Source organism: Anomaloglossus baeobatrachus, chromosome 12 (genome assembly GCF_048569485.1).
Source record: "Anomaloglossus baeobatrachus isolate aAnoBae1 chromosome 12, aAnoBae1.hap1, whole genome shotgun sequence".
Lineage (NCBI taxonomy): Eukaryota > Metazoa > Chordata > Amphibia > Anura > Aromobatidae > Anomaloglossus > Anomaloglossus baeobatrachus.
Window position 1 is genome coordinate 108,397,759 of NC_134364.1, and position 22,695 is coordinate 108,420,453.

A 22,695-nucleotide genomic window follows, 5' to 3' on the forward strand; every position below is an offset into this window, starting at 1 on the left:
GTTTAGATTAATGTATCTTTATTTTCATCCAGGTCTACGCGTTTCTGGAGCCACTGCCCCCTTCCTCAGGACCGTCAGGAAAGACAAACATCAAATCTGTCCTGGTGGAAACCAGCATACAGATAAATAGACATTATTGTCTATTTATCTGTATGCTGGTTTCCACCAGGACAGATTTGATGTTTGTCTTTCCTGACGATCCTGAGGAAGGGGGCAGTGGCTCCAGAAACGCGTAGACCTGGATGAAAATAAAGATACATTAATCTAAACATCTGTCCCAGTGATCTTTTGGCGCAGTATTGAACACCCTTCTCTTTTGCTCTCTGGCTTCTTGATAGATTGGGAGGGCTACGGCCCGGCACATCGCTCTTGGGAGCCTGAGGAGGCTGTCCATGCTCCCTGTTACGAACCGGCGCCGCCATTGCCGCAAGCAGCCTGCTGCGGTTCCTGTTGCGCCCAGGCACCGGCTGCCATTCTTGGCCGTGCCTCGGGTCATCCAGTCGGCTGCTCCTTCCACCACATCTAAGTGTGGAGAAGCGGCTAGTGCGCATGCGTGCGCCGATTTACCCCAGCCAGAGTCTAAGCCCAGTGTTTTGCCTAGTGAGCATGCTCAGCCTGATTGTGTTATATCTGAGACTAAGTCCTCAGTTCAGGCTACTGAGCATGTTCCCACAATTAACCCTAACAGCCTCTTTGCACAGGTACTTGGACTTCGTGCTGTGTCTAAGTTCTGGGATGTGCCTACTGAGCATGCTCAAACTGATAGTCTGCTTTCTGAGCCTGTTGCTCAGGCTAGTGAGCATGCTCAGGCACTTAGTGCATCAGAGGCTAGGTCCGGTAAGGACCTCACTGAGTATGCCCGTGAGGTGGCAGGCCCTGATAGAGCAGAGGGTGTCAGGTGTCCTGATGACGTGGCAACTCCGGACTGGCTCACAGAGGCCCGCCCCTATGATCTGGCACCTCACCATTGGTCGTCAGACGATGACTGGTGAAGTGTTTGGGGCGTGGCTGCCATGAGGTCATCAATGACGTGGCGGTTCCGGATAGGTCGCATGTGACGTCACTGATGACATGGCACTCTGCTATTGGACCTTGGTGGTTCCACCCTGGGTTTGGGGTGGACCCAGGTTATAAAAGGGGCTGGAGACAACATAGAGGTGCGCAGTCTTCATTTAGAGTTCATGGTGGCATAAGCCTTGTTGGAAGCGGTAGGTAGGGCTAGGCGAACGGTGCCTGTCACGCCAAGATTCGTGGCTCAGCACATGAGGGCCAGGCGCCGTGCTTCCTTGCTACCGTTCCTGTCGTGCTAGAGCAGTCCAGTGGCATTAACTGGGCTGCGGCTGTTGCGTCACCTGTTCAGTTGTGCCTCCTACGCACACGGACAGAATACCTGTTGCGTCACCTGTCCGAGAGTGCCCTCTACGCACACAGACAGTGTACCTGCTGCGCCACCTGTCCGGTTGTGCCCTCTACGCGCACGGACAGTGCACTCCAGAACCCCTGTGAAGTTAACAGGGTGTTCCTGGATTGGGTGTGTGAACCCTATTATCCTCCTCGGCTTCCCAGTCAAATGCTACTGGTGTGACTACCTGGTCTGACGTGTCCTTTACACACGTGGCCAGTCGAGTGGTGGCCAGAAACGCTAATCACAGGACTGCTCGGCCTGACGTGTCTTACACACGTGGCCGACAGGGCGCTGTTGCAGCGGTCTTCTCGGTCAACGCTAACTGGTTACCATCCGGCCTGACGTGTTGTTACACACGTGGTCGGAGTAGCGTCCGCTCCACCGAAACGCTAACTGGGTTGTCGTCTGGTCTGACGTGTCCCTACACACGTGACCGGTTCCTTGAGTTATCTCAGAGCCATCCAGCTCTATAGTCTCCGCCTAACCCACAGGGTGCCAGCAGCTCCATTACCATCTGGAGCACGGTGGGCCCCGACTGGCGATTGGGATATATACCCCTGGTTCTAATCTGCCGGTCTCCCCGTAACAGTAAGACTGCGCCAGGGTCTGGCTGGCATGGCGGAGATGGAGCAGCTACGTCAGTTCATACTGCAGCTTGATGCCAGAGTGAGGTCTCTGGAGAAGTCTGCTTTTGCTGCTGATATGGATGATGTGGTGGCTCAAGCGGCTGCAATGGTGTCCGTCACCAAGCCTACTCCAACCCTCCCTCACCTCTCGCTGCCCAACAAGTTTACGGGGAACAGCAAGGCATGTAGGGGATTCGTGAACCAGTGCTCAGTCCATCTAGAGCTGTTGGCTGCACGGTTTGCTACAGAGAGGTCGAAGGTGGGGTTTATCATCTCCTTGCTCTCTGATAGAGCACTGGAGTGGGCTACACCATTTTGGGAGAGGAATGACCCCGTACTACAGGACTCTAAGGAGTTTTTGGAGTCCTTGCAACAAGTGTTCCTGGGGCCTTAGGTCACTCACGACTCGGCCCTACAGCTACTGACTTTGGAGCAGGGGCGCACTTCCTCAAGTCAATATGCTGTGAGTTTCAGGACACTTGCTGCAGAACTGGGGTGGTCAGTGAGGACTCTTATTCCACTGTTCTGGAGGGGATTAGTCTTGCACGTGAAGGATGCATTAGTGTCGCGTGAGGTACCAACTACCCTTGAGGGCTTGATGATTCTGGCTACCCGCATTGACCTGCGGACCTCCGAACGTCAGCTGGAGCGCAGGTCAGAGGGTCGTTCAGCCACTGTAGTGGTCTCTCCTACTGCACCTCCCTTAGAGGACATCTCTGTCGCTATGGACATCGCTAGGGTTGGTGTTGCTAGGTTTTCGAGTCGCAAGGCCATTTCCTGTTTCGCTTGTGGGCAGTATGGTCATTATGCCAACCGTTGCCGAAAGCGTCAGGGTAAGCGACCGCGATTGGTGACCATAGCTGGAGGTAGACTGGACTCTGCGTCATCCATTAGAGTGACATTTCCCGCGTCCATTTCCTTTAAGGGTCAACATGGTCCACAAGGGCAAGTCTGGACACAGGTGCTGGGGATAGTTTCATCTCCTCCTCTTTTGCCCGGCGGCATGCCATCCCGCTGGTGCAAATGCCAAGGCCAGTGAGAGTCCGTGTGGTGGATGGGTCCTTGTTGCCCAAGGTAATTTACCAGCGCACAGTGCTTATTACCCTTGCCATGTCATCTGGGCATAGGGAGATCATTTCATTTCTGGTTCTCCCTAAAGGTGCAGATGATATTCTGCTGGATATTCCTTGGTTGAAGCGGCATTCCCCACATATCGACTGGTCGTCTGGGGTGATTACGCAGTGGAGCGAGTCTTGTAGCTCCCACTGCATGTTTCCATCTTCCGCCCATCGCTCAGTGGTATCTGTGGCGACTATAGACCATTCGAGTGGGAGGGCCGCAAGGGGGGGGTACTGTTACGAACCGGCGCCGCCATAGAAGCAAACAGCCTGCTGCGGTTCCTGTTGCGCCCAGGTGCCGGCTGCCGTTCTTGGCCATGCCTCGGGTCATCCAGTTGGCTGCTCCTTCCACCACGTCTAAGTGTGGAGAGGTGGCTAGTGCGCATGCGTGCGCCGATTTACCCCAGCAAGAGTCTAAGCTCGGTGTTTTGCCTAGTGAGCATGCTCAGCCTGATTGTGTTATGTCTGAGACTAAGTCCTCAGTTCAGGCTACTGAGCATGCTCCCACAATTAACCCTAACAGCCTCTTTGCACAGGTACTTGGACTTCGTGCTGTGTCTAAGTTCTGGGATGTGCCTACTGAGCATGCTCAAACTGATAGTCTGCTTTCTGAGCCTGTTGCTCAGGCTACTGAGCATGCTCAGGCACTTAGTGCATCAGAGGCTAGGTCCGGTAAGGACCTTACTGAGCATGTCCGTGAGGTGGCAGGCCCTGATAGGGCAGAGGGTGTCAGGTGTCCTGATGATGTGGCAACTCCGGACTGGCTCGCAGAGACCCACCCCTATGATCTGGCACCTCACCATTGGTCGTCAGACGATGACTGGTGAAGTGTTTGGGGCGTGGCTGCCATGAGGTCATCAATAACATGGCGGTTCTGGATAGGTTGCATGTGATGTCACTGATGACATGGCACTCTGCTATTGGACCTTGGTGGTTCCACTCTGGGTTTGGGGCGGACCCAGGTTATAAAAGGGGCTGGAGACAACATGGAGGTGCGCAGCCTTCATTTAGAGTTCTTGGTGGCATAAGCCTTGTTGGAAGCGGTAGGTAGGGCTAGGCGAACGGTGCCTGTCATGCCAAGATTCGTGGCTGAGCACATGAGGGTCAGGCGCCGTGCTTCCTTGCTACCGTTCCTGTTGTGCTAGAGCAGTCCAGTTGAGTTAACTGGGCTGCGGCTTCTGCGTCACCTGTTCAGTTATGCCTCCCATGCACACGGACAGAATACCTGTTGCGTCACCTGTCCGAGAGTGCCCTCTACGCACACGGACAGTGTACCTGCTGCGCCACCTGTCTGGTTGTGCCCTCTACGCGCACGGACAGCGCACCCCAGAACCCCTGTGAAGTTAACAGGGTGTTCCTGGATTGGGTGTGTGAACCCTATTATCCTCCTTGGCTTCCCAGTCAAATGCTACTGGTGTGACAACCTGGTCTGACGTGTCCTTTACACACGTGGCCAGTCGAGTGGTGGCCAGAAACGCTAATCGGAGGACCGCTCGGCCTGACGTGTCTTACACACGTGGCCGACAGGGCGCTGTCGCAGCGGTCTTCTCGGTCAACGCTAACTGGTTACCATCCGGCCTGACGTGTTGTTACACATGTGGTCGGAGTAGCTTCCGCCACCGAAACGCTAACTGGGTTGTCGTCCGGTCTGACGTGTCCCTACACACGTGACCGGTTCCTTGAGTTATCTCACAGCCATCCAGCTATATAGTCTCCGCCTAACCCACAGGGTGCAAGCAGCTCCATTACCATCTGGAGCACGGTGGGCCCCGACTGGCGATTGGGATATATACCCCTGGTCCTAATCTGCCGGTCCCCCCGTAACACTCCCAACTTAGTTGCCGATTACCTGCCTCGCCAGGAGGGGGGCCCTTGATGGGAGGTACTGTTACGATTGCTGTGGCACTGGAGACTATGTTCAGATTTCTTGCTACTGCACATGTGCAAGCGCTGGAGACTAAGTCCTATCTTGGAGCCATTGCACATGTGCGGGTGACATCATCACTGACATGAGGTCACATGTCTCTGACACCTTCTAAGCTTATTGGCCGCTGGTCATGTGCTTGTGACACATGGTCACATGTCTTTGACATCTTCTATGCCGATTGGTCGCTGGTCATGTGCTTGTGACGCTTTGCTCGGTGATAGGCCAGCGTGACGTCATTGCTGTCATTTTGGCAGTGGATTGGCTCTGTTGTCCTCCTTCTTGGATGAGGCACAGAGTCTATATAAGACCCTGACGCACGCCGCCCGGCGCTCAGTCCTCTTGATTCATGCATGAGAGTAGACGCTCTGTGCACGTCCCTCTAGGCATCTCTCTGTCTATGCTAGGTGAGCGCTACCGGCAGGCTATCGTTCTTGTAACTTACAGCTTTGGCTGCAGTCCTTATCCTTACATCTTAGTGGAGCGGACATAGGCAGGTGCCTGAGGCACATGGTCCGGCTGGGCCTTGTGATTCTACTCGTAGGTGGACGTTGCCGCTAGGGTAACATTCCTTATACTGCGTCTGGCAGTTGTTCGTATCCTTGAACACTAGGGGAGCGAACATAGGTAGGAGCTTTGTGCGGCTTGTGCTGCTGTCCGTCTCTTTTGCACCACTAGTAGAGCGGACCTAGGCAGGTGCCATATCTAGTGGTTTGTGTCCTCGCACACTAGTGGAGCGAACGCAGGTAGGAGCTTTGTGCTGCTTGTGCTGCTGTCCGTCTCTTTTGCACCACTAGTGGAGCGGACCTAGGCAGGTGCCATATCTAGTGGTTTGTGTCCTCGCACACTAGTGGAGCGAACGCAGGTAGGAGCTTTGTGCGGCTTACACTGCTGTCCGTCTCCTGGCACCAGTAAAGGAACGGACCTAGGTAGGTGACATTTCACACTCACCTCTTTTGTCTGTGACCAGTAACGGAGACCATACCACACACCCTTCGAGTAAGGGAGGAATTGCTTTATTTCCTAACTATATGCCTCTGTGAGTTTAACAGAGGTATTGCACTCTGCACTTGTGCTATTACTATTTACAGCGGCACACTTATATACTCTTCCTCACTCATTAACCTATCCCTTTTACGTTAATGCTAAATACGGTAGTCGCTGTGATTTTAACAGTACACAACGTGATTGGCTCTAGTGTCACTGAGACGTATCAGTGTCAGTTCTGCTTCCGTAGTACAAGATACCCCTTATCCTCTGCCATAGTCTGCAGCAGAGACTTTGCACGGTGGACCCTGACTGTCTGATATCCCTTTGGTTTTTATAATTAGACAGCCCCCGTAACAATGTTCTGTGTAGGGAGATGGGCAGGCTTCCTAGAGCTGTGTTCATACCTTTAACCTGAGCAGGCAGGCCCAGCATTGGATGGACAATTAAGAGCTGTCTGTTTTCTTTATGCCAGAAAGCCTGTGTTAGTTGGTTTTATTTTTTTTTTTGTTCTGGCATATGAAGACTAAATAAACCAGTGGAATATTTCAATGAAAATTATTCCTGTGTCTGCCTTGCTAAGCAGCCAGGTGTGCCCAAATCCTTACACCAGACATAAAAAAGTACATGGAATTCTTTGAACCCTGGCCACATGCAAGGAAGCTCCACAATGACAAGCATGAGAGTCTTCTACTGATCCCCTGTTGTCCTAGCAATCTGCAATGGAGTTACAGGAGAATGATGCAACGCAGCCGGTGAACTGTTAATGCCATTCTCAGAGTTTGACTGCGGCATTTAAAAGGTTAATCATCTTAGGTGGAGCTTTGCACCACCCAAAATTGTTAGAGGTAGGTCCTGGCTGTAAAACTCAGCCATTATGAACTGGTAGTAGGCAATTGCACTCTGTGAGCTCGGTTCATCCCTGGCTTCCGACTTGTGCTTAAATGTATGGCAGATGTCAGTTAGACGTAATGGGCACATTTTTTTATTATTATTACATTGCAAACATTTTATTTAAAATAATTTAAAATAAGTTGGGTCTGCACCTTGATACTGTCTCTGTCATTAATGAGTTGATTATTGGATTGCATTATAAACGTTATCACATACCTTTACATTGAATAGCAGGAGGATACTGATTGCTGCAGGTTCTCTTTTCTCCAGGTTTTCTTGCACAGTCTAATAACCTGGACTCATTTCCAATACAGTGGATTTCTTCTGTCCATATTCTTGCTTCTCTTCTTGGATAGTTTATTAACGATGGCACGGCTTCTCCACATTGATGCTCTTTGCAGAAGATATTGGCTGTTTTTAATTCTGCATCAATTTCGCAGACCGATCCCCATTCATCACCATGCAAGGCTTCCAAATGTCCCGAGCAACTATTGGGTCCATCCACTAATCTGTATTCTCTGTGACCTATAGAAGGTTAAACCATTCATTACATAAGCGATATATATAATTTTTTCCAAGATGGTAATTTGTGTTTATCTATTGTTATTAAACATGTATTGTTTGTTTTTGTTTTCTATATTTCAAATCAGAATTTTAGACTAGAAGACATTCTTGAAAATGAGCAATGTTAAATGCAAATAAAAAACAAGAGCGTAAGATACTAAATGTTTTCAAAACTGGGTTATAAAGTGACTTTACTTTTCTTTCTGAGGGGCTAAAAACCGCAAATGATTCTTGTGCTTCTGATGATGATGTGTCGAAAGGTCACTTTCTTCTCTTCCACTCGGCTCTGTCAATGGGGTTTCTCTACCTATCTCATGCATCTTTTTGTTGCCTAACTGCTGGGAGCTGAATAGAAATTGGTGTGCACTTAGCATAATGGCAAGGTGCTGGTTTAACTGAGTGCTAGTGTTCTGCCTTCGTCCACGTGTGAGCTGTGTGGACTCCGGCATACAGCTAACCTTCATCCAATGTTTCAATAAACAGACTGTGTTGCCTTTAAGTCTTTATTTATTAAATGATGATGGATAGGTGGATGATCATAAGAAATGGATGATTGATTGTTAAAAACTATAACAAAAGATACAAATCCATATCAGTACAGGCATATCACAAATAACAGAATGACATACATAGTAGTACTGGTATTTACAGAATCTGCATAACATAGAGAGCAATGCATATGACTGAACACAACATTTACACTGCTGAAGCTGCCCTACACCTGCTCTGCATGTATCACGGCCTATGTAATCTGAGTAGAGCCACTGCCACTTCACAGTGCCTTCATAACAACTGTACACATATTCCAACACAAATATGTAGTCTAGTACAATGATTCCTACCGGGATCCACTAGTCAGGAGGAACGATTGAAGAAAAGGTACTGGAGCCAGCTATAGCACCTCTGAATCCTATGGAGGCACCAAGACATCTGCGTTTCCAACTCAGTAAGGGAAGGGAAAAGGGGCAGTCCAAGGAAGTATCTTTTCCTTAAAGCAACAGGCTCCAACCCACAGAAATACTGTTTAGATGTATGAGGAAAACATAAGAAAGCCAACAGTGACCTCTTGTGGGCAACAAACGATATTACCCTTATCCTATTTAATGAATAGGAGACAGAACAGCTAGACTCAAATAGTAGTAAAAGAGTAAAGCAACTGCACTTTTATGATTTTTCTGTGGATGAATTTAGTATTTATTCATGTGAAAAACACTATATTTTGAGGGGTAATGAAACACATGCTGCAAATTTTGACTTTTTCACCAGATCACTGTGCCCAGTAGATTGTAGAAATGAGCAGTGAGGAAAGTGGATTATTCAGGCAGCAGAATTATAGATCAACTAAACAGGTGAGAGAGTGTTAACAGAGAGGCCACAGAGGGGGATTTTGCCTTAGTGAAGGTGGGAGATGATGAAAGCATGTAGTAACAGTTTAGTATGTGACGCCCTGGCCAGCCAGGTAGTCACAGAAAGAGTTAAACCTCCTTTGTACCACCTGATCCCACACCTGTACAGTGAGCCAGCCGCCCCCTCCCCCCAGTGTAACAAAAAGAGCAGGAGGGGAGGAGTTGAGTCAGTCAGTGGAAGGAGAGAGGAAGGAGAGCAGACAAGGGCTGCAGCTCTTGTGCTGCTGGGGAAGTGGAGCAAGGAAAAGGCAGAGTCTTGGAGCTGAAGTGGAGAGTAGGCTCATGGGTACCCGTAGTGGACCGGGGCAGGGTAGTGGCCCACCGGCAGTGTGCCAGGAACCCCGGACTTGTGCAGATGGAGGACTTCCCCCGTCCAAAATGGAGAAGGTGACTCATAGCTGGAGTACAGGAGGAAGAGAGGGCCCTGCTTCTTGTACCGGGTGTGAGATCCGAACACCCCCGTACCAAAGGCCTACGGACACCGGCAATTTCTGGTTAAGTACTGGACTCTGTGTTTCCTGACCCTACACATGAAAGCAGCCTCATCCAACACCAGGACTACCGAACTGTGAGTTTCCTGCTCCTTGCAATCCCTGACACCACCACAACTCCCAATCGGGCCCCTGGATTACAACTCCCCTGCCCGTGGAGGGGATCCCACTTTGCTGCCCCGCACCATCAGTCCCGAGCACGGTCCCCAGAGGCAGTGGCGGTTCCACCATCTCATCACCGCAACCCACGGGTGGCATCACAAACAATCTCCCTTTACATATTCCCCTTTTGTTGTGGAACCTGGGATCACAGACCGGGTCACGCCACCATGATACCTCTAGAAGCGACCCCATTGGCCCAGTTCTGAGTACCCCCTATCTCTGGGCGACACATTTTTGGCATCACGAACAGGATTCTTACCCCAACCGTGACCTGGATAACGTGCACCTTGTAATCTGTGAACTGTGTGAAAAATTTTGACCTGCCACCATCTTGCCCGCCATTTTTGGCGCCAAAACGACGGCACCATCTTCTTTTTCCCTGAAAACGGCGTGAAGTTGAAGCCCCGCCCCCTGGGAACGTGGCTGGAAGGAGTGCTCGCAAAAGACCAAGGGAGGGCAGGCAAAGAAGCGGTGGCATGTAACCGGAGCTGTAAATTGCAGGGACGCGAGGACTCTGCAAAATTGCGTTCCTGGACACAAGAGCGGCAAGATGTCACAGCAGGCTGCAACTCCGATGACATCCCATCGGGCCCCGAGGCAGGCTGCAACCCCGATGACATCTCACCCGGCCCCGAGCATGGACGCAATGGTGATGGCGTCGGCTCCGGCAGTCTGCCCGGCCACTACGGAGATGGCTCCAGCAGTCCGTCCGGCCGCAACAGAGATGACGTCTGCTCCGGCAGTCCGCCCGGCCACAGCAGAGATGATGTTGGCCCCAGCAGTCCGCCCGGCCGCAACGACGGCAGCACCCATCCTGAAATCTCCCCCAGCTGCAGCGCCAGCCGCTCCCAAATACCCTGTCACGGCTGTGGAGCAGCGGGAGTGCACCTGCCGAGAGGAGGAACAGGCCACTGAGCGTTGGGGCTCTCGGCAGTTAGCGAGGCCAGTTTTAGCCGGTACCGAGGGCATCCAAGTGGGCCTGGCTCCTGAGCAGGAGTCAGAGCACGGAACCCGTGCCCCGTACTGGGAGCAGCAGCAGTTGTAAAAATGTTTTATGGACTGGCGGGAAGGACAGTTTAGCAACTTTAAAGTGATGTGCCTCCCCTTAGGGGGATGAGATGTTTTATCTTTTATATGCATTACATGTTTATTCTTTTTGCAGTTTTCCTGGAAAATAAAAACCCGTTGGTGTCCGGACAGCCCGCGGACGGACTTTGTTTTACCAAGGGGGGATGTGAAGCCCTGGCCAGCCAGGTAGTCACAGAAAGAGTTAAACCTCCTTGGTACCACCTGATCCCACACTGGTACAGTGAGGCAGCTGCCCCCTCCCCCCAGTGTAACAAAAAGAGCAGGAGGGGAGGAGTTGAGTCAGTCAGTGGAAGGAGAGCAGACAAGGGCTGCAGCTTTTGTGCTGCTGGGGAAGTGGAGAGAGGGCCCTGCTTTTTGTACCGGGTGTGGGATCCGAACACCCCCGTACCAAAGGCCTATGGACACCGGCAATTTCTGGTTAAGTACTGGACTCTGTGTTTCCTGACCCTACACATGAAAGCAGCCTCATCCAACACCAGGACAACTGAACTGTGCATTTCCTGCTCCTTGCAATCCCTGTCACCACCACAACTTCCAATCGGGCCCCGGGACTACAACTCCCCTGCCCGTGGAGGGGATCCCACCTTGCTGCCCCTGACCATCAGTCCCGGGCACGGTCCCCAGAGGCAGCGGCGGTGCCACCATCTCATCACCGCAACCCACGGGTGGCGTCACAGACAATCTCCCTTTACATATTCCCCTTTTGTTGTGGAGCCTGGGATCACAGACCGGGTCATGCCACCGTGATACCTCTAGAAGCGACCCCATTGGCCCGGTTCTGAGTACCCCCTATCCCTGGGCGACACAAGTACATAAAGGGTTGGGGCAAGGACATGACCTCAAGGTGTACTGCAACAGTCCTTGGTGGCACAGTTGCTGCAACATGTGCAGAGTGGCATTACATCATGTCTGCACATTGCATATCAAATGTTTAACCGGTAGGCTGAAACTCCTTTGTATCATTGCCCTTCAATTAGCCACGGGCTGCAAATAGGGGAAGTGAGTACACACCAACCATACCTTCTGCAGCAGCACATTCAGCCCGGGATACAGGGATAAAAATTTCTGTACAACTAGCTTCATAACATGAACCATGCAAGGCACCTGTGTGATCTTGCCAAGGAGTAGGGCCGCTAACAGGTTTGCACCATTGTCGCACATGGCCTTCCCTAGCTCTAGGTTCAGTGAAGAAAGCCATTGATCAAACTCGGCCCGGATAGATTTCCATAACTCTGCAGCTGTGTGACTGCATTCTCTGATGCAGATTAAATTGAGCACTGCCTTATTGCAGTGAGCCCTGGCCGAGCTATACAGAGGTGGGGGGGATACTTTCTTCACTCTTGTAACACGTGTTAAATTAAGGGAGAGGTTGAGGGTGCAGATGGAGGCCCTAGGGAAGGTGGAGGAAGCAGAAGAGGAAGCGGTAGATCCAGATTTTTGGCTCACAAGCCTTGGGGATTTAAACACTTTGGAAGCAGCCTCTTTCCCACAGCCACCATAGTAACCCAATGCCCAGTCAGCGAGATGTAATGACCCTGTCCATGTTTGCTAGTCCAGGTGTCAGTGGTGAAATGCATCCTGGGAGACACAGAGTTTTCCAAGGAAAAGGTAATCTTGGCTGTGACTTGATGGTGTAGCGCTGGCACAGCTTTATTAGAGAAGTAATGGCGACTGGGCAACTGGTACTGGGGGATTGCAATGGCTAGAAGGTTTTAGAAAAAGTGTATATCCACCAGCCGGAAAAGCAGAGTTTCTGTGGCCAAAAATTTTGATATGGTCAAGTTGAAGCACTTTGCTTTTTCATGCGTGGGAGGAAATGCTCTTTTACTTAACCAAACCTGCGTTACCAAGGGCTGGCTGCTTTGCTGAGAGAGGGTGGAGGAAGGGGTGCCCGACTGAGTGGTGGACTGGGCGGAAGGTGTAGGGGTAGATTGAATGCTGGATTGAGAACCATGTGGACTAGTCGATGTTCCACATGGATCCAAAGCACCAGGCATGGTCACTTCCATACCATCTGATGGTCCCTCACTCACCCCCACTGTAGCAGGTACTCAAGAAGAGGTTCTGCAGCCAGAGACCTGTGTAACAATCTTTTCCTCAGTGATGCAAGAGGACAAAGAAGCAGTAGATGATGTTGATTTGATGGCTGGTGGTGGGGTAGGCCCATTACTTTGCATTTTAGTGCAGTAATATTCCCACAGTATTACATGTTGGTTAAGCATGTGCCTGTTCATGCTTGTAGTAGTCAAATTATTATTATTTCTGCCTCTACTCAGTCGTTGTTTACAACACTGGCAGATATTGGAAGTTGGGTCATCTTTTGCAATCTCAAAAAAAGCCCAGGCTAACCAATCTTTCCTGCAAACTGCAGACTCACAACTGCTGCTGGCCACAGCCAGAGTTGTGGCTGAGGATTCAGTGCTTCTCATGGTTGCAACACTCTAAAATCCTTGGCTTCCTATTCCTTCCCTCGTCATCAATTGAGCTACTCAGCTGCATGCCTCTGAGTTCACACCCAGTGGGATCTATAATTTCATCGTCATGCTCTATGTTGTCCCCCCTCCTCTTCTTGGCCTGACATCACAGCACAGTATGCGTGCGACTGAGGTATCTGAGTCTCATCATCATTACTAGAGATGAGCGAGCCTCTAGAGGCTCGAGTCCGGTTCAGTTCGTCGAACGGAGGCCGCGTTCTAGTTCGGTTTGGCGAGCCGCTCGACGAACCTCTTGAACCCCATTGAAAACAATGGGAGGCAATCACAACACATAAAAACACATTATAAATGTACACATACAGTTAATAAACATTGCCATAACACTTACCTGTACCCGTGACGCGTCCTGCACTCTGTCTCCTGCCACTATTCCTTCCGATAATCACTGCATCCTCCCGGTAACCAGCACTGATGATAGGACCTATCATGACGTCAAAATAGCATGTGACCAGTCACGTGTCTATTATCTGATTGGCTACAGACTAATCACATGGCTATGTCGTCATGCTAGGTCCTGTCAGTGCATCTATGGTACACAGTGCTCGTTTGAGCATGTCCGTGTACCGGCGAAATGCTCTGGTACATGGTCGACTCCCCGTTCCTGCATGTGAACGCTCTTTACAGAGTTAGCCACATGCAGGGACTAGCTGTCACAGCCGGTAAATAGCGGCATCGGTAATCACGTGATCGGAGCACCGTTGCTATTACCATAGCAACGGTGCTCCGATCACGTGATTCACGGTGTTGCTATTTACCCGTCTGTCAGCGGTGACGTCACCGCTTACCTCATGCAGTGGCACCTGGAATCACGTGATCGGAGCACCGTTGCTATGGTAACCCGACTGTCTGCGGTGACGTCACCGCTTACAGCCAGCAGCCTCTCTCTGATCACTCTCGGAGTGAAAAGACTGCACGGGCAGCAGCATCTTTCTCCCATGCAGTGCTGCTGATGTAGCAGAGCTGCATGGGTTGAAGGAGAAAGAAGATAGAAGACCATGGATCGTGGAGGGCTGACAGGGAGTAATAAACATGGAGTCTAAGTGTGTCTGTGTATTTCTATTAAAGTATTTTTTCTCTGTGTGGTGTCTTTTTTTTAACCCTTTATTGGAGATTCTTAATGGCCGGGTCAAACTTACCTGACATGAAGAATCTCTGGTTTAATACTAGCTAGTAAAACAAGGCTAGTATTAACTCATGATTACCCAGCAAGCCACCCGGCTTCAGGTCTGCTGGAAGAGTTGGATACAGCACCAGATGATGGCGATTCTATGAAAGCGCCATTTTCTGGGGCGGCTGCGGACTGCAATTTGCAGCAGAGGCGCCCAGAAGTCTCGGGCTAACCTGTGCTGCGGATTCCAATCCACAGCTGCCTAGTTGTACCCGGTTGGACACAAAAATGGGGCGAAGCCCACGTCGGTTTTTTTTTTTTAAATTATTTCAGGAAATTCATGAAAAAATTAAAAAAAGGGCTTCCCTAAATTTTTAGTTCCCAGCATTGCCAGTGAAGTAAACACCAAGCAGTGGGGGTTAGCAGCCAGTAGCTGCTTGGATTACCCTTATCTAGCAATACAAAAAATGCAGCAGAAGCAAATATATATATTTTTTAAATTATTTATTTAAGTAACTAAAAAAAAAAATGGGCTTCCCTGTATTTTGATTGTCTGACAAAACAGTGCTGTAAAAATAAATCATTAAAAATAAATGACGTAGCGCCCCGCGGTATTTTTGATTCTCAGCGCAGATAAAGGAGACAGCTACGGGTTGCCACCCCCATCTGCCTGGCATTAACTTGGCTGGCAATCAAAATACAGGGAAGCCCATTATTTTTTTTATTTAAAAAAATAGTTTAAAAAAAATGACGTGGGGTCCCCCCATTTTTGAAAGCCAGCTAGGGTAAAGCAGACGGCTGTAGTCTGAAAACCACAGCTTGCAGCTTTATCGTGGTTGGTGATTCAATGTGGAGGTCACCCCAGGCTCTTTTTTATAATTATTTTATAAATAATAATAATTACAAATAAAAGTAGGGTCCCCCCCAAATTGGATCACCAGCCAAGGTAAAGTGGATAGCTCTGGTCTGGTATTCTCAGGGTGGGAAGGTCCATAGTTATTGGCCCTTCACAGCCTAAAAATAACAGGTCGCAGGCGCCCCAGAAGTGGCGCATCCACTAGATGCGCCAATCCTGGCACTTCACCCCAGCTCATCCCGTGCTCTGGTGCAGTGGCAAACGGGGTAATAAATGGGGTTGATACTAGCTGTAAAGTGACATCAAGCCCAGCAGTTTGTGATGTCATGGCGTCTATCACATACCCGACATAACAAACTGTCAGTACTAACAAAAAAAATAGACAAAAAAAATTGTATTTGAAAAAACACTCCCCAAAACATTCCCTCTTTCACTAATTTATTGTAAGGAAAAAAAAATAAGGGGATCCCACGACGACTCTGGATCGTCTAGAATATGGGGTGACACGCTTAGGGAATGGTTCCCCCATTTTCTAAGAGTGCAGACCCTCCATGTGAGGAGTGTGGGTGCAATGAATCTGCACCCACTCTCCCCGGGTCCACAGAGTCCATGTCGTAACTGTTGCTACCAAAGCTCATGAGGTAGGGGCATGCCTAATCAGGAGAACTATTCTACATTTCCAAATATTGGTATTTGCTGATATTATTGCTATTCCACCTACTAAATATTGGGGATAGGATCTTGGAGATGGAATACCCCTTTAAGTCCAGTTATCCTGCTGAATGAATACTAAACAACAGAGCTCGCTATTTAGATGTGTTTTCTTGTGACGTATAACGGACTCTCATGTTTGATAGTCGTTCAGCAGGGCAACTATAAAATCAAATACCTCCATTTGGAAATGTAGTATAGCTCTCCTGATTAACTATGTTCCTTACCTCATGAGCAGGGCATTGCAGTAGCTTACAGATGCAAGGTTACCGCCACTCACTGTGACGGAACACAGGAAGCTGAGCTGACAGCCGCTCTGTGCATGCGGCAGCGTCTATTGTGAAGGAGGGGGCTGCGGGGGATCAACGCTGCACAGGTACCGTGGGACACCGGGGAACACCGGTGGGGTTATAGGGGGTGACCTGGCAGGGTGTCACGCTCCCCGGTCCACGTGCTGCGCTCCCCAGTTCCCGTGGCATGCTCCCCAGTTCCCGACGGCGCGCTCCGCTCACCACTCCTGCTCCCGGTCCTCTTGCTCCCTCTCCCTCGTCGGTATCCTCCAGGCGTTCCCATTCCAGGCGCCCCTCTGCATCGCAGGACACTCTGCCCGGCACTCCTGCTTCCTCGGCGCCGCTTTTTTCCCTGGTCTCAGGTGCTCAGGCCTCGCGCATGCGCGTTAGGGCACGCGCGGTCATTGACTCTTTCTTTAAGGGCCAGCGTCCAGAAACAGGATATTGGCTTGCAGGTACAGGGTATATGAGGATTCTTCTTCCAGGTGGGCGGGGCCTGTTCGACGTGTTTAGTAAGCTAGGAGTTCAGGTCCCCTCTTTGCCTTGTCCTGTATTAACCCTTGTCTGTCTCGCAGAGCCCGTCCTGCCACGCCATCCGGTCCTAACCACGACTGCTGCGTAATTCCTGTCAGAGGGTTGTCTGATGAGGACTCCACCATCTTCTTCAGTCCGGACCCGGCTCCGATCCCCAACGCCACATGGTGACCTCCGTCCTCTCGTCCAGCTGGATCCGGTTCCACCTGTCATCTCCACCCGGCACCGGAACCAAAGCCTTATTGTTGGGACTACCATCTGGACCCTTGTGACCTCAGGGACATCTTCCTTCCTCCTCCCGGAATGGGCTATGCCCACACAGCTATTGCTTCAGCTACCGTGCATCAAGGCCCTCTGGCGGGGTGACTGGACAGTCCCTGTATAGGGGTTAGCTCCGGGTTGCTCCGCTGGAGGAGTCCGGTGCACTGCCCAGCGTTTCCACCACCAAGACCTTACAGTTAGAACAGGCCATGGATCCCGCCGAAGCACTGGCGTCCCAGCTGGCCGGATTACAGCAGGAACTGGGACGTCAACGTGAAACCCAATCCCGCATGCTGGCTTTTATGACGTCTGTGGACACCCGCCTGAATACGCTACAAGCGACAGCCACGTCCCTGGCTTCTCAGTCCACATTCGCAGCTCCCGTGGGGGCTTCCTCGGAGACCTCTAAACTCCGCCTGGCATTTCCGCCCTGGTATGCTGGGGATCCTAAGGCTTGCAGGGGGTTTGTGAATCAGTGCTCCCTCCATTTCAAGCTTCTTCCGCATCTTTTTGCCTCGGACCAAGCCAAGGTTTGCGTTTATAATGTCCCATCTAGAGGGTGAAGCACTGGCCTGGATGAATCCCTTGTGGGAAAAGGAGGACCCGGTGACCACCAACATCCAGGACTTCCTGCAAGCTTTCCCTACCACATTTGACGAACCTGGACGCACCGCCGCATCCGTCTCATCACTCCTCAGGTTACGTCAGGGAACCTTGACGGTGAGCCAGTATGCCATTCGCTTCCGCACCTTGGCCTCAGAATTAGGATGGAATAATGAGGCTTTAACGGCCGCTTTCTGGGAAGGACTATCGGGTCGTATCAAGGACGAGCTGGCCGGCCGCGATGTGCCCTCCACCTTGTATGCCCTGATTGCTCTAGCAACACGAGTGGACCTCCGCTTTCAGGAACGATTCAAAGAACTGTCCCGTGAGAGACGTCCAGTACGGCACTCCTTCCCTCCGTTGAAACCCGCCGCTCCCCAGGCGGCGTCATCTGGCCTTCCCGTTCACGAGCCTATGAAATCGACCGTCTGAGGCAGTCTGAGCAACGCCGAGCAGAACGGCTCGCCAAGGGCCTTTGCCTCTACTGCGGAGATGGCACACACCTGCTACGGTCCTGTCCAGAGAGGCCGGGAAACTCCAAAGCCTAGGGTTGGTAGGAGAGGCCACCCTAGGTACTGGGACTCTCTCAGATCCTATTACATGGACTGTTCAGGTGACAACGGAGGAGTCCCAGTTCACGGCAGAAGCGTATCTTGCCTCTGGGGCCGCAGGCAACTTCATCCAGCAGGCTACGGTGGACAAATACCAAGTGTCTGTTACTCAACTAGACAGACCCCTTGTGATTGCTTCGGTGGATGGAAGACCCCTCTCGGACACCATCTCGTTTAGCACCAAGCCTGTGGAACTCCGCATTGGAGCCCTGAACACCGAGAGACTCACTCTCTATGTTCTTCCACGCATGTCCCATCACATCCTGCTGGCTCTTCCCTGGTTACGGACACACGAACCTTCGGTCAGCTGGTGTACTGGAGAAATCACACGATGGGGCCCGTTCTGTCACGAGAATTGTCTGAAGTCCATACAGCCCATCCGCCGACCTCCGGTCCCGGAGTCTCTACCTGGACTGTCTTCCGCCTATTGGTCCTTCGCGGACGTGTTTGATAAAAAGGAGTCGGAGGTGCTTCCGCCACATCGTCCCTACGACTGTGCCATCGACCTGCTGCCAGGGACCACGCCTCCTAGGGGACGGATATATCCCTTGTCCCCTGCTGAAACACGGGCCATGTCCACCTACGTCACCGAGAATCTGGCTAGGGGATTCATTCGGAGATCCTCGTCTCCTGCTGGCGCAGGCTTTTTCTTTGTTAAGAAGAAAGAAGGTGACCTGCGTCCCTGTATTGACTACCGTGGACTTAACCAGATCACCGTAAAAAATAAATACCCTCTGCCGCTTATTCCCGAATTGTTCGATCGGCTTAGAGGAGCCCATGTGTTCACCAAGTTGGATCTCCGCGGTGCCTACAACCTGGTTCGCATCCGCTCCGGGGTCGAATGGAAGACCGCGTTCAATACTCGTGATGGGCACTACGAGTATTGCGTGATGCTCTTTGGTCTGTGTAATGCCCCGGCAGTTTTCCAAGAACTAGTGAACGACGTATTCAGGGATCTCCTCTACGTCTGTGTGGTCATGTATCTGGACGACATCCTGGTCTTCTCTCCGGACCTACCGACCCACAGAGAAAATGTGCAGCTGGTCCTACAAAGACTGAGAGAAAACCGCCTGTACGCCAAGTACGAGAAATGCGTGTTCGGACAGTCATCTCTTCCCTTCCTGGGTTACGTGATCTCCAACATCGGTCTGCAGATGGACCCAGAGAAGGTCTCTTCCATTCTCAACTGGCCTCCTCCTTCCGGGCTGAAGGCTATCCAACGCTTCCTCGGTTTTGCCAACTACTACCGTCAGTTTATTCCTCACTTTTCTGCTCTGACTGCGCTGCTCTCGGCCTTGACCAAGAAGGGGGCTAACCCGAAGGAATGGTCACCGGCGGCTGACGCTGCATTCCGCTCCCTGAAGCAGGCCTTTGCTTCCTCTCCAGTTCTCCATCGTCCAGAGTTGAACCGACAGTTCACCTTGGAGGTGGATGCCCCCTCCTCAGGGGACGGGGCAGTACTCATGCAGAAGACCGCCACCGGGAGAATGGTCACTTGCGGATTCTTCTCCAAGAGCTTCTCGGCACCTGAGCGCAACTACACCATCGGTGATAGAGAACTACTGGCCGTCAAACTGGCGTTGGAGGAATGGCGTTACCTCCTGGAGGGTGCAGTATACCCTGAGATCATTTACACGGATCACAAGAACTTGGAATACCTGCGATCGGTTCAAAGACTGAACCCACGACAAGCCCGATGGTCCTTATTCTTTGCTCGGTTCGATTTCCAACTCCATTTCCGGCCCGCGGATAAGAACGTGCGAGCAGATGCCTTGTACAGGTCCTTTGTGCCAGTAGAGCAGGAGGAGGAGGCATTCCAGCCCATCATTTGTCCCAGCAAGGTCATTCCGGTAGCCCCTGTCACTCAGGCTCAGATACCTCCTGGGAAGACCTATGTCTCGGAGACCGACAGGCAGAGAGTCTTACACTGGGGTCATGCCTCGAAAACAGCCGGCCATGCTGGCCAGAAGAAGACGTGGAGTACGATTGCCCGTCACTATTGGTGGCCATCTCTTCGTGAGGATGTCGTCTCCTTCGTCTCAGCCTGCCCATTCTGTGCCCGGAACAAAATGCCCAAGCACCTTCCCTATGGCTGTCTTCTGCCTTTTGCCAATTCCCTCCGTACCGTGGTGACACATTGCCATGGACTTCATAACGGACTTGCCCTTGTCCTCCGGGCATACGGTCATATGGGTCGTGGTGGACCGTTTCTCTAAAATGGCTCATTTCATTCCCATGGTCGGATTGCCCTCCTCTCCGGAGCTCGCTGACGCCTTCATACAGCACGTCTTACGGTTACATGGCTTTCCAGCACACATTGTGTCTGACAGAGGAACCCAGTTTACCTCACGCTTCTGGTGGGCCCTCTGCAAGCATCTGGGAGTAACTCTGGACTTTTCTTCAGCCTACCATCCTCAGCTAAATGGCCAAGTGGAATGAGTCAATCAGATCCTGACTTCATTTCTGCGCCACTACGTCCACACCCATCATGACGATTGGTCCACGCTTCTTCCCTGGGCTCAATTCTCCTACAACCATCACGTCAGCGAGTCTACCTCCAGCTCTCCTTTCCATTTTGTTTATGGACTTCAGCCTTCCGTTCCTTTAACAGTATCCACGGCTTCTGATGTCCCTGCTGCTGACGCCCTGACCCGAGACTTCTCTGCCATATGGAACACTGTTAAGGCCTCTCTTGAACGCGCCTCCCTGCGGATGAAGAGACACGCCGACAAGAGGCGCCTGGATCCACTGAACGTCTCTCCAGGCGATCTGGTCTGGCTGGCTTCAAAATACATCCGATTGAAGCTGCCTTCATACAAGTTGGGTCCTCGATACATTGGGCCGTTCAATATTCTCGGCAAGATCAATGAGGTCTCCTACAAACTGCAGCTCCCGGCCACGATGCGGATACCCAACTCCTTCCATGTCTCCTTACTCAAGCCGGTGCTTCTTGGTCCCCTCTCGGATGATGCCTCTGCGGCTCCTCCTCCTATTGCTGGTGATGACGTTTATGCGGTAAGGGATATCGTGGCCATGAAGACCGTGCGGGGTCAGCAGTTCTTCCTGGTGGACTGGGCGGGTTATGGCCCTGAGGACCAGTCCTGGGAACCCCGGGAGAATGTTGGCACTCCTCTGATTCGTGCCTTCTTGTCCCGGTTGGGGGGAAGGGGGCGTGGGGGAGGGGGTACTGTCACGCTCCCCGGTCCCCATGCTGCGCTCCCCGGTCCTCGTGCTGCGCTCCCCGGTCCTTGTGCTGCGCTCCCCGGTTCCCGTGGCACGCTCCCCGGTTCCCGACGGCACGCTCCGCTCACCACTCCCGCTCCCGGTCCTCCTGCTCCTTCTCCCTCGCCGGTATCCTCCAGGCATTCCCGTTCCAGGCGCCCCTCTGCATCGCAGGACACTCTGCCCGGCACTCCTGCTTCCTTGGCGCCGCTTCCTTCCCTGGTCTCAGGCACTCAGGCCTCGCGCATGCGCGTTAGGGCGCGCGCACGGTCATTGACCCTTTCTTAAAGGGCCAGCGTCCAGAAACAGGATATTGGCTTGCATGTACAGGGTATATGAGGATTCTTCTTCCAGGTGGGCGGGGCCTGTTCTATGTGTTTAGTAAGCTAGGAGTTCAGGTCCCCCTTTGCCTTGTCCTGTATTAACCCTTGTCTGTCTCGCAGAGCCCGTCCTGCCACGCCATCCGGTCCTAACCACGACTGCTGCGTAATTCCTGTTGGAGGGTTGTCGGATGAGGACTCCACCATCTTCTTCAGTCCGGACCCGGCTCCGATCCCCAATGCCACGTGGTGACCTCCGTCCTCTTGTCCAGCTGGATCCGGTTCCATCTGTCATCTTCACCCGGCACCGGAACCAAAACCTTATTGTTGGGACTACCATCTGGACCCTTGTGACCTCAGGGGCATCTTCCTTCCTCCTCCCAGAACAGACTGTGCCCACACAGCTATTGCTTCGGCTACCGTGCATCAAGGCCCTCTGGCGGGGTGACCGGACAGTCCCTGTATAGGGGTTAGCTCCGGGTTGCTCCACAGGAGCATTACGGACCCGGAGAGGCAGCTTCTTATCTTCATATTGACAAACATTCATTCATTCTATCTTACAAGCTCTGTGTTATTATACTTGATGAAGGTCGTGTGACCGAAACGTTGATTTTTGATAACACAAATATTGCTTGAAAAATATCTTGGAAAATAAAAAATCAATTTATTTTCAACCTGAGTGCCGAATTTAATATATTATTGATACGGGGTTGGACCCTATTCTGGCACCTTATCACAGCAGGAGTGCCGCACTTCTATATCTAATTGATGCTCCACAGGAGGAGTCCGGTGCACGACCCAGCGTTTCCACCACCATGACCTTACACAGGGCCTGGGGAGGAGCTTTCTGTTGCATGTGTCATGGCACATGTGACAGAAATCAGAGGAGGAGGGTGAATGCGGTCGGCACGCAACTGTGCGTGCAGCCATCTTGGATTTCCGTGAGGGGGTTGGGGGAGGGCACTTTGGCGACACTGGGGGACCGGGGAGGAGATTTATCTCCCATCTGATATGTTTG

General features: G+C 51.7%; 1 protein-coding gene across 1 annotated transcript in view; it reads right to left on the minus strand.

Annotated features, from left to right (window-relative positions):
• LOC142257661 (scavenger receptor cysteine-rich type 1 protein M130-like) overlaps positions 1-22,695 on the minus strand; it is a 198,761-nt gene that overhangs the window by 55,307 nt on the left and 120,759 nt on the right. Inside the window, exon 6 of the mRNA XM_075329798.1 lies at positions 7,171-7,479. Coding sequence (XP_075185913.1) covers positions 7,171-7,479 — 309 coding nt within the window. The remainder of the gene's footprint in view (positions 1-7,170; positions 7,480-22,695) is intronic.